General features: G+C 51.6%; 1 protein-coding gene across 2 annotated transcripts in view; it reads left to right on the forward strand.

Annotated features, from left to right (window-relative positions):
* The window catches only part of SIRT2 (sirtuin 2), a 31,286-nt gene that overhangs the window by 4,403 nt on the left and 13,647 nt on the right, over positions 1 to 13,236 (forward strand). For both annotated transcript variants that reach the window (XM_032248874.1, XM_032248873.1), the window contains 6 exons: positions 2,185 to 2,233; positions 2,524 to 2,637; positions 7,228 to 7,269; positions 7,409 to 7,515; positions 7,626 to 7,682; positions 8,306 to 8,374. In XM_032248874.1, coding sequence (XP_032104765.1) covers position 2,233; positions 2,524 to 2,637; positions 7,228 to 7,269; positions 7,409 to 7,515; positions 7,626 to 7,682; positions 8,306 to 8,374 — 390 coding nt within the window. In that variant the 5' untranslated portion in view covers positions 2,185 to 2,232. The remainder of the gene's footprint in view (positions 1 to 2,184; positions 2,234 to 2,523; positions 2,638 to 7,227; positions 7,270 to 7,408; positions 7,516 to 7,625; positions 7,683 to 8,305; positions 8,375 to 13,236) is intronic.

Below are 13,236 nucleotides of genomic sequence, written 5' to 3' on the forward strand. Positions count from 1 at the left end.
TGAACTCCCGACCTCAGGTGATCTGCCCGCCTTGGCCTCCAAAGTGCTTGGATTACAGGCGTGAGCCACCTCGCCCAGCCAACAATGGTTATCTTTATAATGGTGAGCGCAGGCAATTACAAAGCAAGTGCCCTGAGTTATACATTGCTGAAGTATACTAGAGTATGGGCAAGGTTTTGCAGAGGTTGGCCAATCTCTCTTTCTCTTTGTCTCTCTGCCTCTCATTCTCTCTCTCTTTAAATAGAGACAGAGTCTCACTGTATTACCTGGGCTGGTCTTGAACTTCTGGCCCCAAGCAGTCTTCCTGCCTCAGCCTCACAGAGTGTTGGAATTACAGGCATGAGCCGCCGTGCCCAGCCAAGGCTGTGCAACCTTAAAAAGCAACTTAAAAAATTGTCCTATGTTTGGAAGGGAGGGTCTTATTCAAAAAAGCTTGGATGCAAGGCAATGAGTGGCTGGGGAAGGGGGTTGTTTGAGGGGGTGGCTTGGTCCGAACTGCATTTTGGTAAAATCCATGGCAGGGCCCAGCTGTGGCCCAGCCTGACGCAGCATTCATTCTGTGGTGGAGGGTTCTGGAGGTCATGCCAGGAGCTAGACCCTGTTCTCAGTGCTGGGCATTCAGTGGTGAACATGCGGACGAAGTCCCTGCCCTTGTGGACATCCTGGCAATTCCATAGATATCTGGGAAGACTAGAGAAGCCACAGAGAAGGGCCTTTGAAGTGGAGAGGAGCGGGCTGACCCAGACAGCCTCCCGTGCAGGGCAGCAGGGTGGATGAGGTGGGGACTGAGGCTGGGAAGCTGGGTGAGGAGGCTGAGGTAGGACCCCTGGAGAAGAGGACAGGCTAGACCAGGTGGAGCCCCAGTGAGGAAAAGGGGGTTGGCAGACAGACCCTCAGGCGGCTCCATGCTCTGGAGCTGAAGGGCTGTGACAGGAGGATGAGGAGGGAGTCGGGAGCAGGAAACAGCTGGCAGACTGGGGGACAGTACGATCGTGTTGAGATGTGGCCTGGGAGGAGGATGGGTTTGAGGGAGATGTCAAGGCCAGTTTGAGACATGGTAGGAGTGAGAGTCTGGGGGGTACCTAGGGCAGGGTGTCCAGGAGGCCATGGAACCCCAGATCTGGGGGCAGAGAAATGGTATCACGAGTGAGGAGGCAGAGGCCATTGGCCTGCATGGGGCAGGTAGCCCTGGGAAAGTGGAAAGAGAAGGCAGAGGCCCTGGACAGAGTCCCAGAGACCTACCACTCTGGAGCTGGGCTGAGGGAGGCTTCAAGAGGTGTTTGGGGCCTCAAGCAGGGGGGCCCATAGGTCCTTGCAGTGAGCACCGAGGCTTTGCATTGGAACCATTTTCAGAATGACTTGGGACATTATTCAGAGGGCCCCAGGGCTGCCGGGAAGGGGCAGCAGGCCCACACTCCAGGGGACCAGAGGACAAAGGGAGGACCCCAGGCTGTGATAACATTAACAGCAATAGCCAGCACTTTCGGAGCACTTCCCCTGCTCCTGGTGCCACACCCAGTACCCCAGCTCCCTTTCCAAGGTGAGGGACAGCCAGACTTAGAAAATCAAAGTCCCAGCCAGGTACAGTGGCTCACGCCTGGAATCCTAGCACTTTGGGAGGCCGAGGCAGGAGACTTGCTTGAGCCTAGGAGTTCAAGGCTAGCCTGGACAACACAGAGAGACCTCGCCTCTTCAAAAAAAAAAGAAAGAAAGAAAAAATTAGCAGGGCGTGATAGCATGTGCCTGTGGTTCCAGCTACTTGGGAAGCTGAGGTGAGAGGATCCCTTGAGCTTGGGAGGATCCCTTGAGCTTAGGAGGATCCCTTGAGCTTGGGAGGATCCCTTGAGCTTGGGAGGTTGAGGCTGCATCGAGCTGTGATTGCGCCAGTGCACTCCAGCCTGGGCGACAGAGCAAGACCCTGTCTCAAAAACATAAATAAATAAAGAGAGAAAAGTTAAGTCATTTGCATGAGGTCCTGCTCCTGGGGACTAGCATGGCCAGGACTCCCACCCAGGCAGCCTGTCCCAGAGCCCTTGAGCTGGCTCCAGCGCTGTCTCTCCACCATCCCGTACTTCCTCAGGCTACCGTCCTGCCACAGCCTCTTGCCCAAACCTAGTATCACCCCCTCACCTCCCTCCCTAATCTCACCTCTGGGGCCTGGCCACCCCACTCCACCCCTTCCAGGACTCAGATTCAGACACTGAGAACGGAGCCACTGGCGGAGAACCAGACAGTGAGTATCTTCCTTGGGGGACAGGCAGCGGGGTTCTGGGGTGTGCGGGGATTTTAGGGCATGGTTGTGGGTGATACCTCTCAACTCCATCAGGAGTGACATTGAAAGCATGTAGCAGTGGGTTGGGTACCAGTGCCAGAGCAGGCTTCTGGAGGCCCCTGGCTGGGCTGGGTCTCTTGCCTTTAGATGTAAGGAGGCCAGGGACCCCAGGGCTGGGACCAGCGTGCTGGAGACATCCATGCCCCCAGCTGAATGCCCATCATGCCGCTTTCTCTCTTCTTTCTGGTCAGTGGACTTCCTGCGGAACTTCTTCACCCAGACGCTCAGCCTGGGCAGCCAGAAGGAACGTCTGCTGGACGAGCTGACCTTGGAAGGGGTAGTCCGATACATGCAGAGCGAACGCTGTGAGTCCCCTGTCAGGATTGGGCCACTTTGTGTGGCTCCTGAGCCCATGTGACCTCCCATCCGCAGCCATTTGAACCTTTTATTGAAACATTTATTTACTTACTTGCTTATTTATTTATTTATTTATTGACTTGGAGTCTCCCTCTGTCACCCAGACTGGAGTGCACTGGCATGATCTTCGGCTCACTGCAACCTCTGCCTCCTGGGTTCAAGCAATTCTCCTGCTTCAGCCTCCTGAGCAGCTAGGGACTACAGGCATCCACCACCATGCTCAGATAATTTTTGTGTTTTTAGTAGAGACAGGGTTTCACGATATTGGCCAGGCTGGTCTTGAACTCCTGACCTTGTGATCCGCCCACCTCAACCTCCCAAATTGCTGGGATTACAGGCATGAGCCACCACACCAGGCCGAAACCTTTTCTTTACAAGTGCCTTGAAACCCAACTGGAACTGGCTTAAGCCAAAAAGGAGTGTGTTGGCTCTGAATCCAGCTTGAAGCACAGCTGGGTCCAGATGCTTCCACTTTGTTAAAAATCATAACTCTCGGCAGGGCCAGGTGGCTCACGCCTGTAATCCCAGCACTTTGGGAGGCTGAGGCGGGTGGATCATGAGGTCAAGAGTTCAAGATCAGCCTGCCCAAGATGGTGAAACCCCGTCTCTACTAAAAATACAAAAATTAGCCAGGCATGGTGGCAGGCGCCTGTAATCCCAGCTATTCGGGAGGCAGAGAATTGCTTGAACCCAGGAGGCAGAGGTTGCTGTGAGCCGAGATTGCGACACTGCACTGCAGCCTGGATGACAGAGTGAGGCTCCATCTCAAAGAAATAAATAAATAAAAATAAATTATAACTCTCTGTGATGCTGTTTTTCTCGTGTTGGGGTAAAAGTAACTACTGGCAGCTTCAAATGCAGATTCCACCAGCCTAGGAGCTGCCATGGAGAGAGCACCTTTTCCCAGTAGTTCAAACAGCAGAGATTGGCTCCCATTGGCCCAGGTTGAGTCACATGCCTGCCCCCGTGCCTCTGATTGGCCAGACCTGGGTTGCCTCTCCATTGCTCAGTGAATTACTGTGCTCTGATTGGCCAGGACTGTTTCATAAAATGAGGATGATTATAGTATCTAACTCATAAGGTTATTGGGGGCTAAATAAATTAATATAGGACCAGGTGCAGTAACTCATGCATGTATTCTCAGCACTTTGGGAGGCCATCGTGGGAGGATAACCCAAGGCCAAGCATTCAAGACCCACGTGGGCAACATAGTGAGACCCCCATCTCTACAAGAAAAAAAAAGTCAGATGTGGTGTCCTTGCCTATAGTCCCAGCTACTCAGGAGGCTGAGACAGGGAGATTGTTTGAGCCCAGGAGTTGGAGGCTGCAGTGAGCTATGATGACATCACTGTACTGCAGCCTGAGCAACACAGTGAGATCCTGACTCTAAAAAAAAAAAAAAAAAAAAAAAAAAACGCAATATAATTTTAAAAAATAAATTAATAAAAATGCAAGTGCTTAAAGCGGGGCCTGGAACATAGTGAGAACTGTGGCAGGATTCGCTGTGGTTATTATTACAGGAAGCTTGTTTCAGATGTGGTGGATAGGTGTCCACTTACTGGGTCACCACGAAATTTATATTTCTTTTTTTATTTTGAGATGGAGTCTCTCTCTGTCACCTAGGTTGGGGTACAGTGGCACGATCTCAGCTCTCTGCAACCTCCACCTCATAGGTTCAAGCAATTCCCCTGCCTCAGCCTCCCGAGTAGCTGGGACCACAGGTGCCCACCACCACACCTGGCTAATTTTTTTTTTTTTTTTTTTTTGTAGGAGACAGAGTTTTGCTCCTGTTGCCCAGACTGGATTGTGCAATGGCACAATGTCAGCTCACTGCAACCTCCATCTCCCAGGTTTAAGCAATTCTTCTGCCTCAGCCTCCCGAGTAGCTGGGATTACAAGCATGCACCACCACAACTGGCTAATTTTGTATTTTTAGTAGAGACGGGGTTTCCCCATGTTGGTCAGACTGGTCTCGAACTCCTGACCTCAGGTGATCCTCCCTCCTTGGCCTCCCAAAGTGCTGGGATTACAGGCCTGAGCCACTGTGCCCGGCCCTAATTTTTTGTATTTTAGTAGAGACGGGGTTTTGCTGTGTTGCCCAAGCTGGTTTCAAACTCCTGAGCTCAGGCAATCTGCCTGCCTCAGCCTCCCAAAGTGCTAGGATTACAGGCGTGAACCATCCCACCTGGCCTGAAATTTCTATTTCTTGCCACGAGTTGAGGTCACCAAAGTCTGAGAAACCAGGCCCTCAGCGGTCCTCAACTAGAACAATCAACCCTTTGAGGGTCCTGAACAGCCTTTTGTTGAGGACGTCTTCTCCAGCGTCCCTGTCCTCCAGCTGCTGCTGTCTCCCTCTTCGGGCAGCCAGGCCCGCTGCCCTGAGCCTCCCTCTCCTGCAGCAGGCGAGCAGCTGTCTACAGCCATCTTCTAGCATGGGCAGGCCCCAAAGACAACACTGGCAGTGGCTACAAAGCATTTCTTCCTCGCGTCCTCCTGCACCTGGATTCTGGGGAAACTGGCTCATGAGGGTGCCCGTGAGGAGATAATAATGAATAGTTGAATAATAACATTTTTTTATTTGAGACAGAGTTTCGCTCTCCTTGCCCAGGCTGGAGTGCAATGGCACGATCTCGGCTCACCACAACCTCCATGTCCCGGGTTCAAGTGATTCTCCTGCCTCAGCCTCCCGAGTAGCTGGGATTACAGGCATGGGCCACCATGCCTGGCTAATTTTGTATTTTTAGTAGAGACGGGGTTTCTCCATGTTGGTCAGGCTGGTCTCGAACTCCCAACCTCAGGTGATCTGCCCACCTTGGCCTCCCAAAGTGCTGGGATTATAGTTGTGAGCCACCGCGCCCGGACAAATCATAATTAATTGAGGCCAGGTGCGGTGGTTCAGGCCTGTAATCCCAGCACTTTGGGAGGCCGAAAGTGGGAGGAAAGCTTGAGGCCAGGAGGTCAAGGCCAGCCTGGGCAACAAGCAAGAACCCTTCTCTACAAAAATTTAAAGGTGAGGCTGCAACCCTCACCTCATCTCTCTAAAAATTTCTTTTTAACCACTTAGTTGAGCCTTCACTATTTGCCAGGAACTGAGATCTTCATACCAGGCGCAGTGGCGCGTACCTGTAGTTCCAGCTACTCAGGAGGCTGAAGTGGGAGGATCGCTTGAGTCCAGGAGTTCTGGGCTGTAGTACACTATGCCCATCGGGTGTCCGCACTAAGTTAAGTTCGGCATCTATGTGGTGACCTCCTGGGAGCGAGGGACCACCAAATTGCCTAAGGAAGCGTGAACCGGCCCAGACAGGAAACAGAGCAGGTCAAAACTCCTGTGCTGATCAGTAGTGGGATCGCGCCTGTAAATAGCCACTGCACGCACTCCAGTCTGGGCAACAGAGCAAGACCTCATCTCTGAAAAAAAAAAAAAGGTATAAAAAATATTAAATATTTAATCTTCGCATTATACCTGTAAGATCATTATGGAAGTGATCTGGACAGAAGAAGAAATGGAGGCAGGAGAACAGATCCAGGTCCCCTGAATCCAGGTCACATATAGCCACCGCTGGATTCAACCAGGCCTGACCTGATGGCATCTCAGAGTTGAAGCTCAGGGCTGAAGCTGTGGCAGGCTTTGTGCTCTGTTCACCTTTTCTGTCCTCCCTTGGACAGGGAGGACATAGGTTGCAGACAAACATTATGTAGCCATTAAGTACATGGGTGCTGGGCCCAGACTGCTTGGGTTCAAGTCCTGGTTCCTCTTGTCTTCATCCTATGACCTTGAGCCTCTGATTTGCCTCCCGAGGCACCTGACACACAGTATGTCACACTTGTGCCTTTCTATCAGCTGAGGGGCAGATGCCGGAGTACTATGGCCTGGTGGCTACTCACCAGCCACCAGCCATTTCTGCTCAGTCCGAGGTTCTTATCCTCAACTGGCCTTTTCTCAAGTCCAAGTTGGTATACTTTCCAACAGTGGATTCTTTTTTTTTTATTCTTTTGAGATGGAGTCTTGCTCTGTCACCCAGGCTGGAATGCAATGGCACAATCTCAGCTCACTGCAAACTTTGCCTCCCCGGTTCAAGTGATTCTCCTGCCTCAGCCTCCCAAGTAGCTAGGATTGCAGGTGCATGCCACCACTCCAGGCTAATGTTGTATTTTCAGTAGAGATGGGGTTTCACCATGTTGGCCAGGATGGTCTTGAACTCCTGATCTCAGGTGACCTGCCTGCCTTAGCCTCCCAAAGTTCTGGGATTACAGGTGTGAGCCACTGTGCCCAGCCCAACGTTAGATTCTTTATCTGCTGGCGGGCTCTTTCACAGTCAATTGTGTGGCTTCTTCCCCTATCTGAGCCTGTGTTCTCATTTATAAAATGGGGATGTTAACACCATCCTCCTCAAGATGATTGGAAGGCCCATCATGCATCTGAGATGCTTGCCCCGGGGCCTGGCATGGAGTAAACGGTGTCAGGGGCCGTGATGGGTGGTGCTATTGCAGGGACTAAGCAAGTGGTGTCATAAGGTGCATAAGTTCCTCTCCTCCAGGTCGCAGAGTCATCTGTTTGGTGGGAGCTGGAATCTCCACATGTAAGTACCCTCCTCCCCCAGCAGCCACCCCAGGAATTGGGGAGTCCCTCCCAACGGCCGGGGAGGATCCCTGTCTGGGCCCTGGCCTGGGAGGGTCAGTACAGTATAGACAGACTGCTCCCTGACCCTCCTACCCCAGCTGCCGGCATCCCCGACTTCCGCTCTCCATCCACTGGCCTCTATGACAACCTAGAGAAGTACCATCTTCCCTACCCAGAGGCCATCTTCGAGATCAGCTATTTCAAGGTTTGTGCTCCCTCAGGAAGGGGTGTCTGTGAAGGGCATGGATGGGGGTTGCCTGGTTGCAACCCTCATCCTACCTGGGGCATCTGGCCCTCTGGCTGTCTCTCCCACAGAAACATCCAGAACCCTTCTTCGCCCTTGCCAAGGAACTCTATCCTAGGCAGTTCAAGGTGAGATCTTTTTTTTTGCAGGGGGTGAAACAGAAAGGGAGGGTATGCATGGGAAGCCCCCCAGGGCCCTGCAGACAAATATTAGATAGTCAGTAAGCACATGAATGCTGGGCCCAGACTGCCTGGGTTCAAGTTCTGGTTCCTCGTGTCTTCATCTTATGACCTTGAGCCTCTGATTTGCCTCCCATGAAGTAAAGCTCATGGCATTATCCAAAGAGGGCTGCTGCAAGGCTTAGCTGCATTTGTGATGTGCTTGAGAGCCTGGGACCCTGCAGCCAGGCTGCCTGGGTGTGAACTGCAGCTTTGCAGCTTACCTACCATGTGACTTTGGCAACACAGTCCCCCTCCCTGTCCTTCAGTTTCCTCATCTGTGAACTGGGGATAGCGGTAGTCTCTCCCCGACACGGTTTCCTCATCTGTGAACTGGGGACAGCAGTAGTCTCTCCCCGACACGGTTTCCTCATCTGTGAACTGGGGACAGCGGTAGTCTCTCCCCGACACGGCTGCTGTGATGCTTCCCTGGGGGTAAAACAGTCGCAGTGCCTTGAACACTTCCTGGCACATGACAGTGGCCTGTGGCTGTTCCCTACAATAATCAGCAGTGCTGTGGTTCTTCCCTGCAGCCGACCATCTGTCACTACTTCATACGCCTGCTGAAGGACAAGGGGCTACTCCTGCGCTGCTACACACAGGTAGGCGGATGCGAGCGTCCTGGGAAGAGGATGGGTGGGTGGAACGGGCACCATGTCCTCCGAGGAGGAGCAGAGCTGCGTGCCCAAGAGCTCGGGTGGGGACTCCAGCAATGAGGGGCCAGGGATTGGCCTACTCCCTCCTTGCTGCATGACCTGCAGTGAGCCACGTCTTTTCTGCCTCAGTTTCCCCTTCTGTCAAACAGGGGCCAGAACAGGTTTGCCCTCTCAGGTCTGCAGTGTGGTGGCAGTGACCTCCTCTCAAGCACATCCTATGTATGTGTGATACGGAATGAGCCCACGGCTGAGGGGACTCTCTGTACACTCTAGGTAGCGAGATTGCACATTGTCGAAGGTGTTTCCAAAGTGACATCATCTAACAAAACCCATATACTATATAACAGGTGTCCAACAAGTGGATGTTGTATAAGGAAGGGGCACCTTTTTTTTTTTTTAGATGGAGTTTTGCTCTTGTCACCTAGGCTGGAGTGCAGTGGCATGAACTCAGCTCACTGCAACATCCGCCTCCCAGATTCAAGCAATTCTCCCGCCTCAGCCTCCTGAGTAGCTGAGATTACAGGTGCCTGCCACTATGCGCAGCTAATTTTTTGTATTTTTAGTAGAGATGGGGTTTCACCATGCTGGGCAGGCTGGTCTCGAACTTCTGACCTCTGGTGATCTGCCTTGGCCTCCCAAAGTGCTGGGATTACAGGTATGAGCCACCATGCCCGGCCAGGAGCACCTTTTTATACTTTTTTATGCTTTACCCAATTATAAACATGGCTCATGCATGTCAGGTGCTTAGCTAAGGGCCTCTCCCTGGGGCATTCAAGCAAGGATGGCTCACATTGTTGGCTTTTGGCTTGAGGGAAGTCTCACACCCCTAACAGTGAAAAATTTTGATGGGCTGGGCACAGTGGCTCACACCTGTAACCCCAGCACTTTGAGAGGCCAAGGCAGGAAATCACTTCAGCCCAGGAGTTCAAGACCAGCCTGGGCAACATAGGGAGAACCTGTCTGTAAAAGAAATACAAAAATTAACTGGCCATGGTGGCATGTGCCTGTAGTCTCAGCTACTCAGGAGGCTGAGGTGGGGGGATTGCTTGAGTTCAGCAAGTCAAGACTGCAGTGAGCCATGATGGTGCCACTGCACTGTAGCCTGGGACACCTTGTCTCAAATAAACAAGAAACAGATCAAAACAACCACAAAATGTTGCTGCCTCTACCTGTTTTATGAATATGTATAGAAATTACATGATGTGGCTGGGCACGGTGGCTCATGCCTGTAATCTCAGCACTTTGGGAGGCCGAAGTGGGTGGATCACGAGGTCAGGAGTTCAAGACCAGCCTGACCAACATGGTGAAACCCTGTCTCTACTAAAAATACAAAAATTAGCCAGGCGCGATGGTGCACACCTGTGATCCCAGCTACTCAGGAGGCTGAGGCAGGAGAATCACTTGAACCCCGGAGGCAGAAGTTGCAGTGTGCTGAGATCACACCACCGCACTCCAAACTTGGCGACAGAGTGAGACTGTGTCTCAAAAAAAAAAAAAAGAAAGAAAAGAAAAACAAATTACATGATGCACTACAGCAGTATTCATTCAAGCTCTAGATTGTAACTCAGAACCTTGAATTATAAAACAGAGAGGTAACATTGAAAATAAATAGGTGTTCTAGTGTTTTCTCTCGGTTTGAAAATAAATAGGTGTTCTAGTGTTTTCTCTCTGTTTGAAAATAAATAGGTGTTCTAGTGTTTTCTCTCAGGTGCCAAACCTGGCAGTTTGGCACCTGCAGCCCTGAAAGCTACCACCAGGGGGAGAAACAACTCCCTTTATGTCCAGATTTCTCAAGTGGGGCAGGTGTTCCCACCTGGGGATGCTGAGGCCGGTGTTCCTGCCCAGGGCTGGTGGGAGGCAGAGGGCAGGGGAGGCCTCCTTCTTCCAAGACGAGGAGTTCTGTGATGCCAGCACTTTGGGAGGCCAAGGCAGGAGATCGCTTGAGCCCATGAGTTTGAGACCAGCCTGGGCAACATAGGGAGACTCTGGGCTCAGAATAAACCTTCTGCCCAGAGAGTCACCTTTATTCCAGGACGTGGCTCAGATATGATAACAGCTCACTTGAAGCCAAGTGCTTTCTGTGGTTGATGTCATGACACCTGCCCCAAGACCCTGCTAGCCCTTGTTTGTCAACTTCTGTCACAGTAAATGTCCACTGAGTTCATTCCCTACTGCAGGGAGAAGGGAGATGATGGACAAAATGGAGACCCCGCATGCAGAGTATATAAGGTGGTCATGGGTCCCTGGAGCACAGAAGGGGAATCAGAAACAGTGTATGTGTTTGGGAATGGAGGTGCTGATGTAAACCCCATGTCTACTAAAAATACAAAAATTAGCCAAGCATGGTGGCATGCGCCTGTAGTCCTAGCTACTCGGGAGGCTAAGGCAGGAGAATTGCTTGAACCCGGGAGGTGGAGGTTGCAGTGAGCCGAGATCATGCCACTGCTCTCCAGTACTCCATCCTGGGCGACAGAGCAAGACAAAAAAACAAAACAAAACAATACATTATATAAAGATGCAAAAAAAGTGTTCTACTCTCATATTTCATGAAACCATTTTATTCAAACCGGTCACCATGTTCTTCAGCCTCTGCCGCTTTTTGTCACTGATCCAGTTTTCAGGAACAGACGGCGGTCTTTGCTCCTTTTTGAATTGTGAGGATGCAGCGCTTTTGAAGCTATTTATGATATTATTTTTCTCTCAAGACACAAGTGTCCATTCAAACATTTGGACAGGTGTCTTGGTCACCTCTGAGAAGGTGACATTTAAGCAAAGACCTGTAGGAAGCGAGGGAGAGCGCCTTGGGTTATCTGGGGGAAGAGTGTGTTCCGGAAAGGGAAGGGCACAGGTGCTGACGTGAGCCTGCATTCGGCTAGTTAAGAGAATCCGAGAAGCAGGATGTGAGCATTGAGGAGATTGCAGGAGAGAGTGGAGGAGCCAAGGTCAGGGAGGTGACAAAGAAGGTTCCTACAAGGCCGTGCGGGCTGCAGGGAGGGACTCGGCCTTTACCCTGAACCAGATGGAGCCATGGGTGGGTTTTGTTTTTGTTTTTGTTTTGTTTTTTGAGACAGCCTCGCTCTGTCACCCAGGCTGGAGTGCAGTGGTTCGATCTCGGCTCACTGCAACCTCCACCTCCTGGGTTCAGGCAATTCTTCTGCCTCAGCCTCAGAGTAGCTGGGACTACAGGTGCGTGCCACCACGCCCGGCTAATTTTTTTAAAATCGTTTTAGTAGAGACAGGGGTTTCACCATATTAGCCAGGCTGGTCTCGAACTCCTGACCTCATGATCCGCCCACCTTGGCCTCCCAAAGTACTGGGATTACAGGTGTGAGCCACCGAGCCCGACCTGATGGGCGGGTTCTGAGCATGGAGGGATGTGACCTGACTCCGGTGTTCCCAGGCTCCTCTTGTGGTGTTGGAGACAGACTGTGGGAGGAGTGAGGAGGGAGATACAGAGACCAGACAGGAGGCGACCATAATGGTCCAAGGAGGAGCGGCTGGAGGCTGGGCAAGGGCAGTGGCCATCACAGTGGGGAGAAGTGGGCAGGTTATGAATCTGTTTTGAAGATGGAACAACAGAACTTGCTGAGAGAGGGGCTGTGGCTGTGAGAGAAAGCCCAGGACCACCTGAGGCCTTGCAGCCTGACGCTGGATGCTTTGTTCTGAGACGTCTGGTGGGAACAGAGTGGGGAACGGTGGTGGGGCGCATGAGGAGTTGGTTGGAGGCTACTGGAGGTTGGGATGCGTGATAGACCAGGGAGCCAGCTGGACCCTGCAGTCTGGACAGAGGATGAAACTGAAGCACAAAAAGGTTGTAAATTCATCCTCTTGGTGAGTGGAAAGATCCCAGCTCTGTTTCTGTGTTAGTTTGTTGCTAATTTGTTAAATGAAGATTGATAATTTGTTAAATGAAGATTAAACTCACCAGACAGGATGAGAAACTTTGAGGCCTGGGATGAAGTACCCTGTCAGGATGCTCACTGTGGTCGCTGCCCAAGTCCGCCGGCAGACACCCATGCCCATAACCGTGACAGTGCATCAGCGGTGAGCCACGGGCACACAAAAGTCAGCATAAGTTTATTCCGGGGTCCATGTGAAATATGCAGGCACCTCTCTGCTCTTGCGATATTAAATGTATGGATTTAACTACACATACATATTGAAAATAGCATATTGCTGGCTGGGCAAGGCGGCTCATGTCTAATCCCAGGCACACAGATCTTTTGAGCTCAGGAGTTTGAGACTAGCCTGGGCAACGTGGTGAAATCCTGTCTGTACCAAAAATACAAAAGTTAGCTGGGCATGGTGGCACATGCCTGTACTTCCAGCTATTGGGAGGCTGAGGTAGAAAGATTGCTTGAGCCTGGGAGATGGAGGCTGCAGTGAACTGTGATCACATCACCGCTTTCCAGCCTGTTTGACAGAGAAGGATCCTGTTTTTTTTGTTGTTGTTTTTTTAAAGTGGCCGGGCACGGTGGCTCATGCCTGTAATCCCAGCACTTTGGGAGGCCAAGGTGGGGGGATCACAAGGTCAAGAGATCAAGACCATCCTGGCCAACATGATGAAACCCAGTCTCTACTAAAAATACAAAAATTATCTGGGTGTGGTGGTGTGTGCCTGTAATCCCAGCTACTACTCAGGAGGCTGAGGCAGGAGAATCGCTTGAACCCAGGAGGCAGAGGTTGAAGTGAGCCAAGATTGCGCCACTGCAGTCCATCCAGCCTAGCAACAGAGCGAGACTCTGCCAAAAAAAAAAAGGGCCTGGTGTGATGGCACACATGTATAATCCCATCACTTTGAGATGCCA

Source organism: Sapajus apella, unplaced genomic scaffold (genome assembly GCF_009761245.1).
Source record: "Sapajus apella isolate SASKATOON/1434 unplaced genomic scaffold, GSC_monkey_1.0 scaffold68, whole genome shotgun sequence".
Lineage (NCBI taxonomy): Eukaryota > Metazoa > Chordata > Mammalia > Primates > Cebidae > Sapajus > Sapajus apella.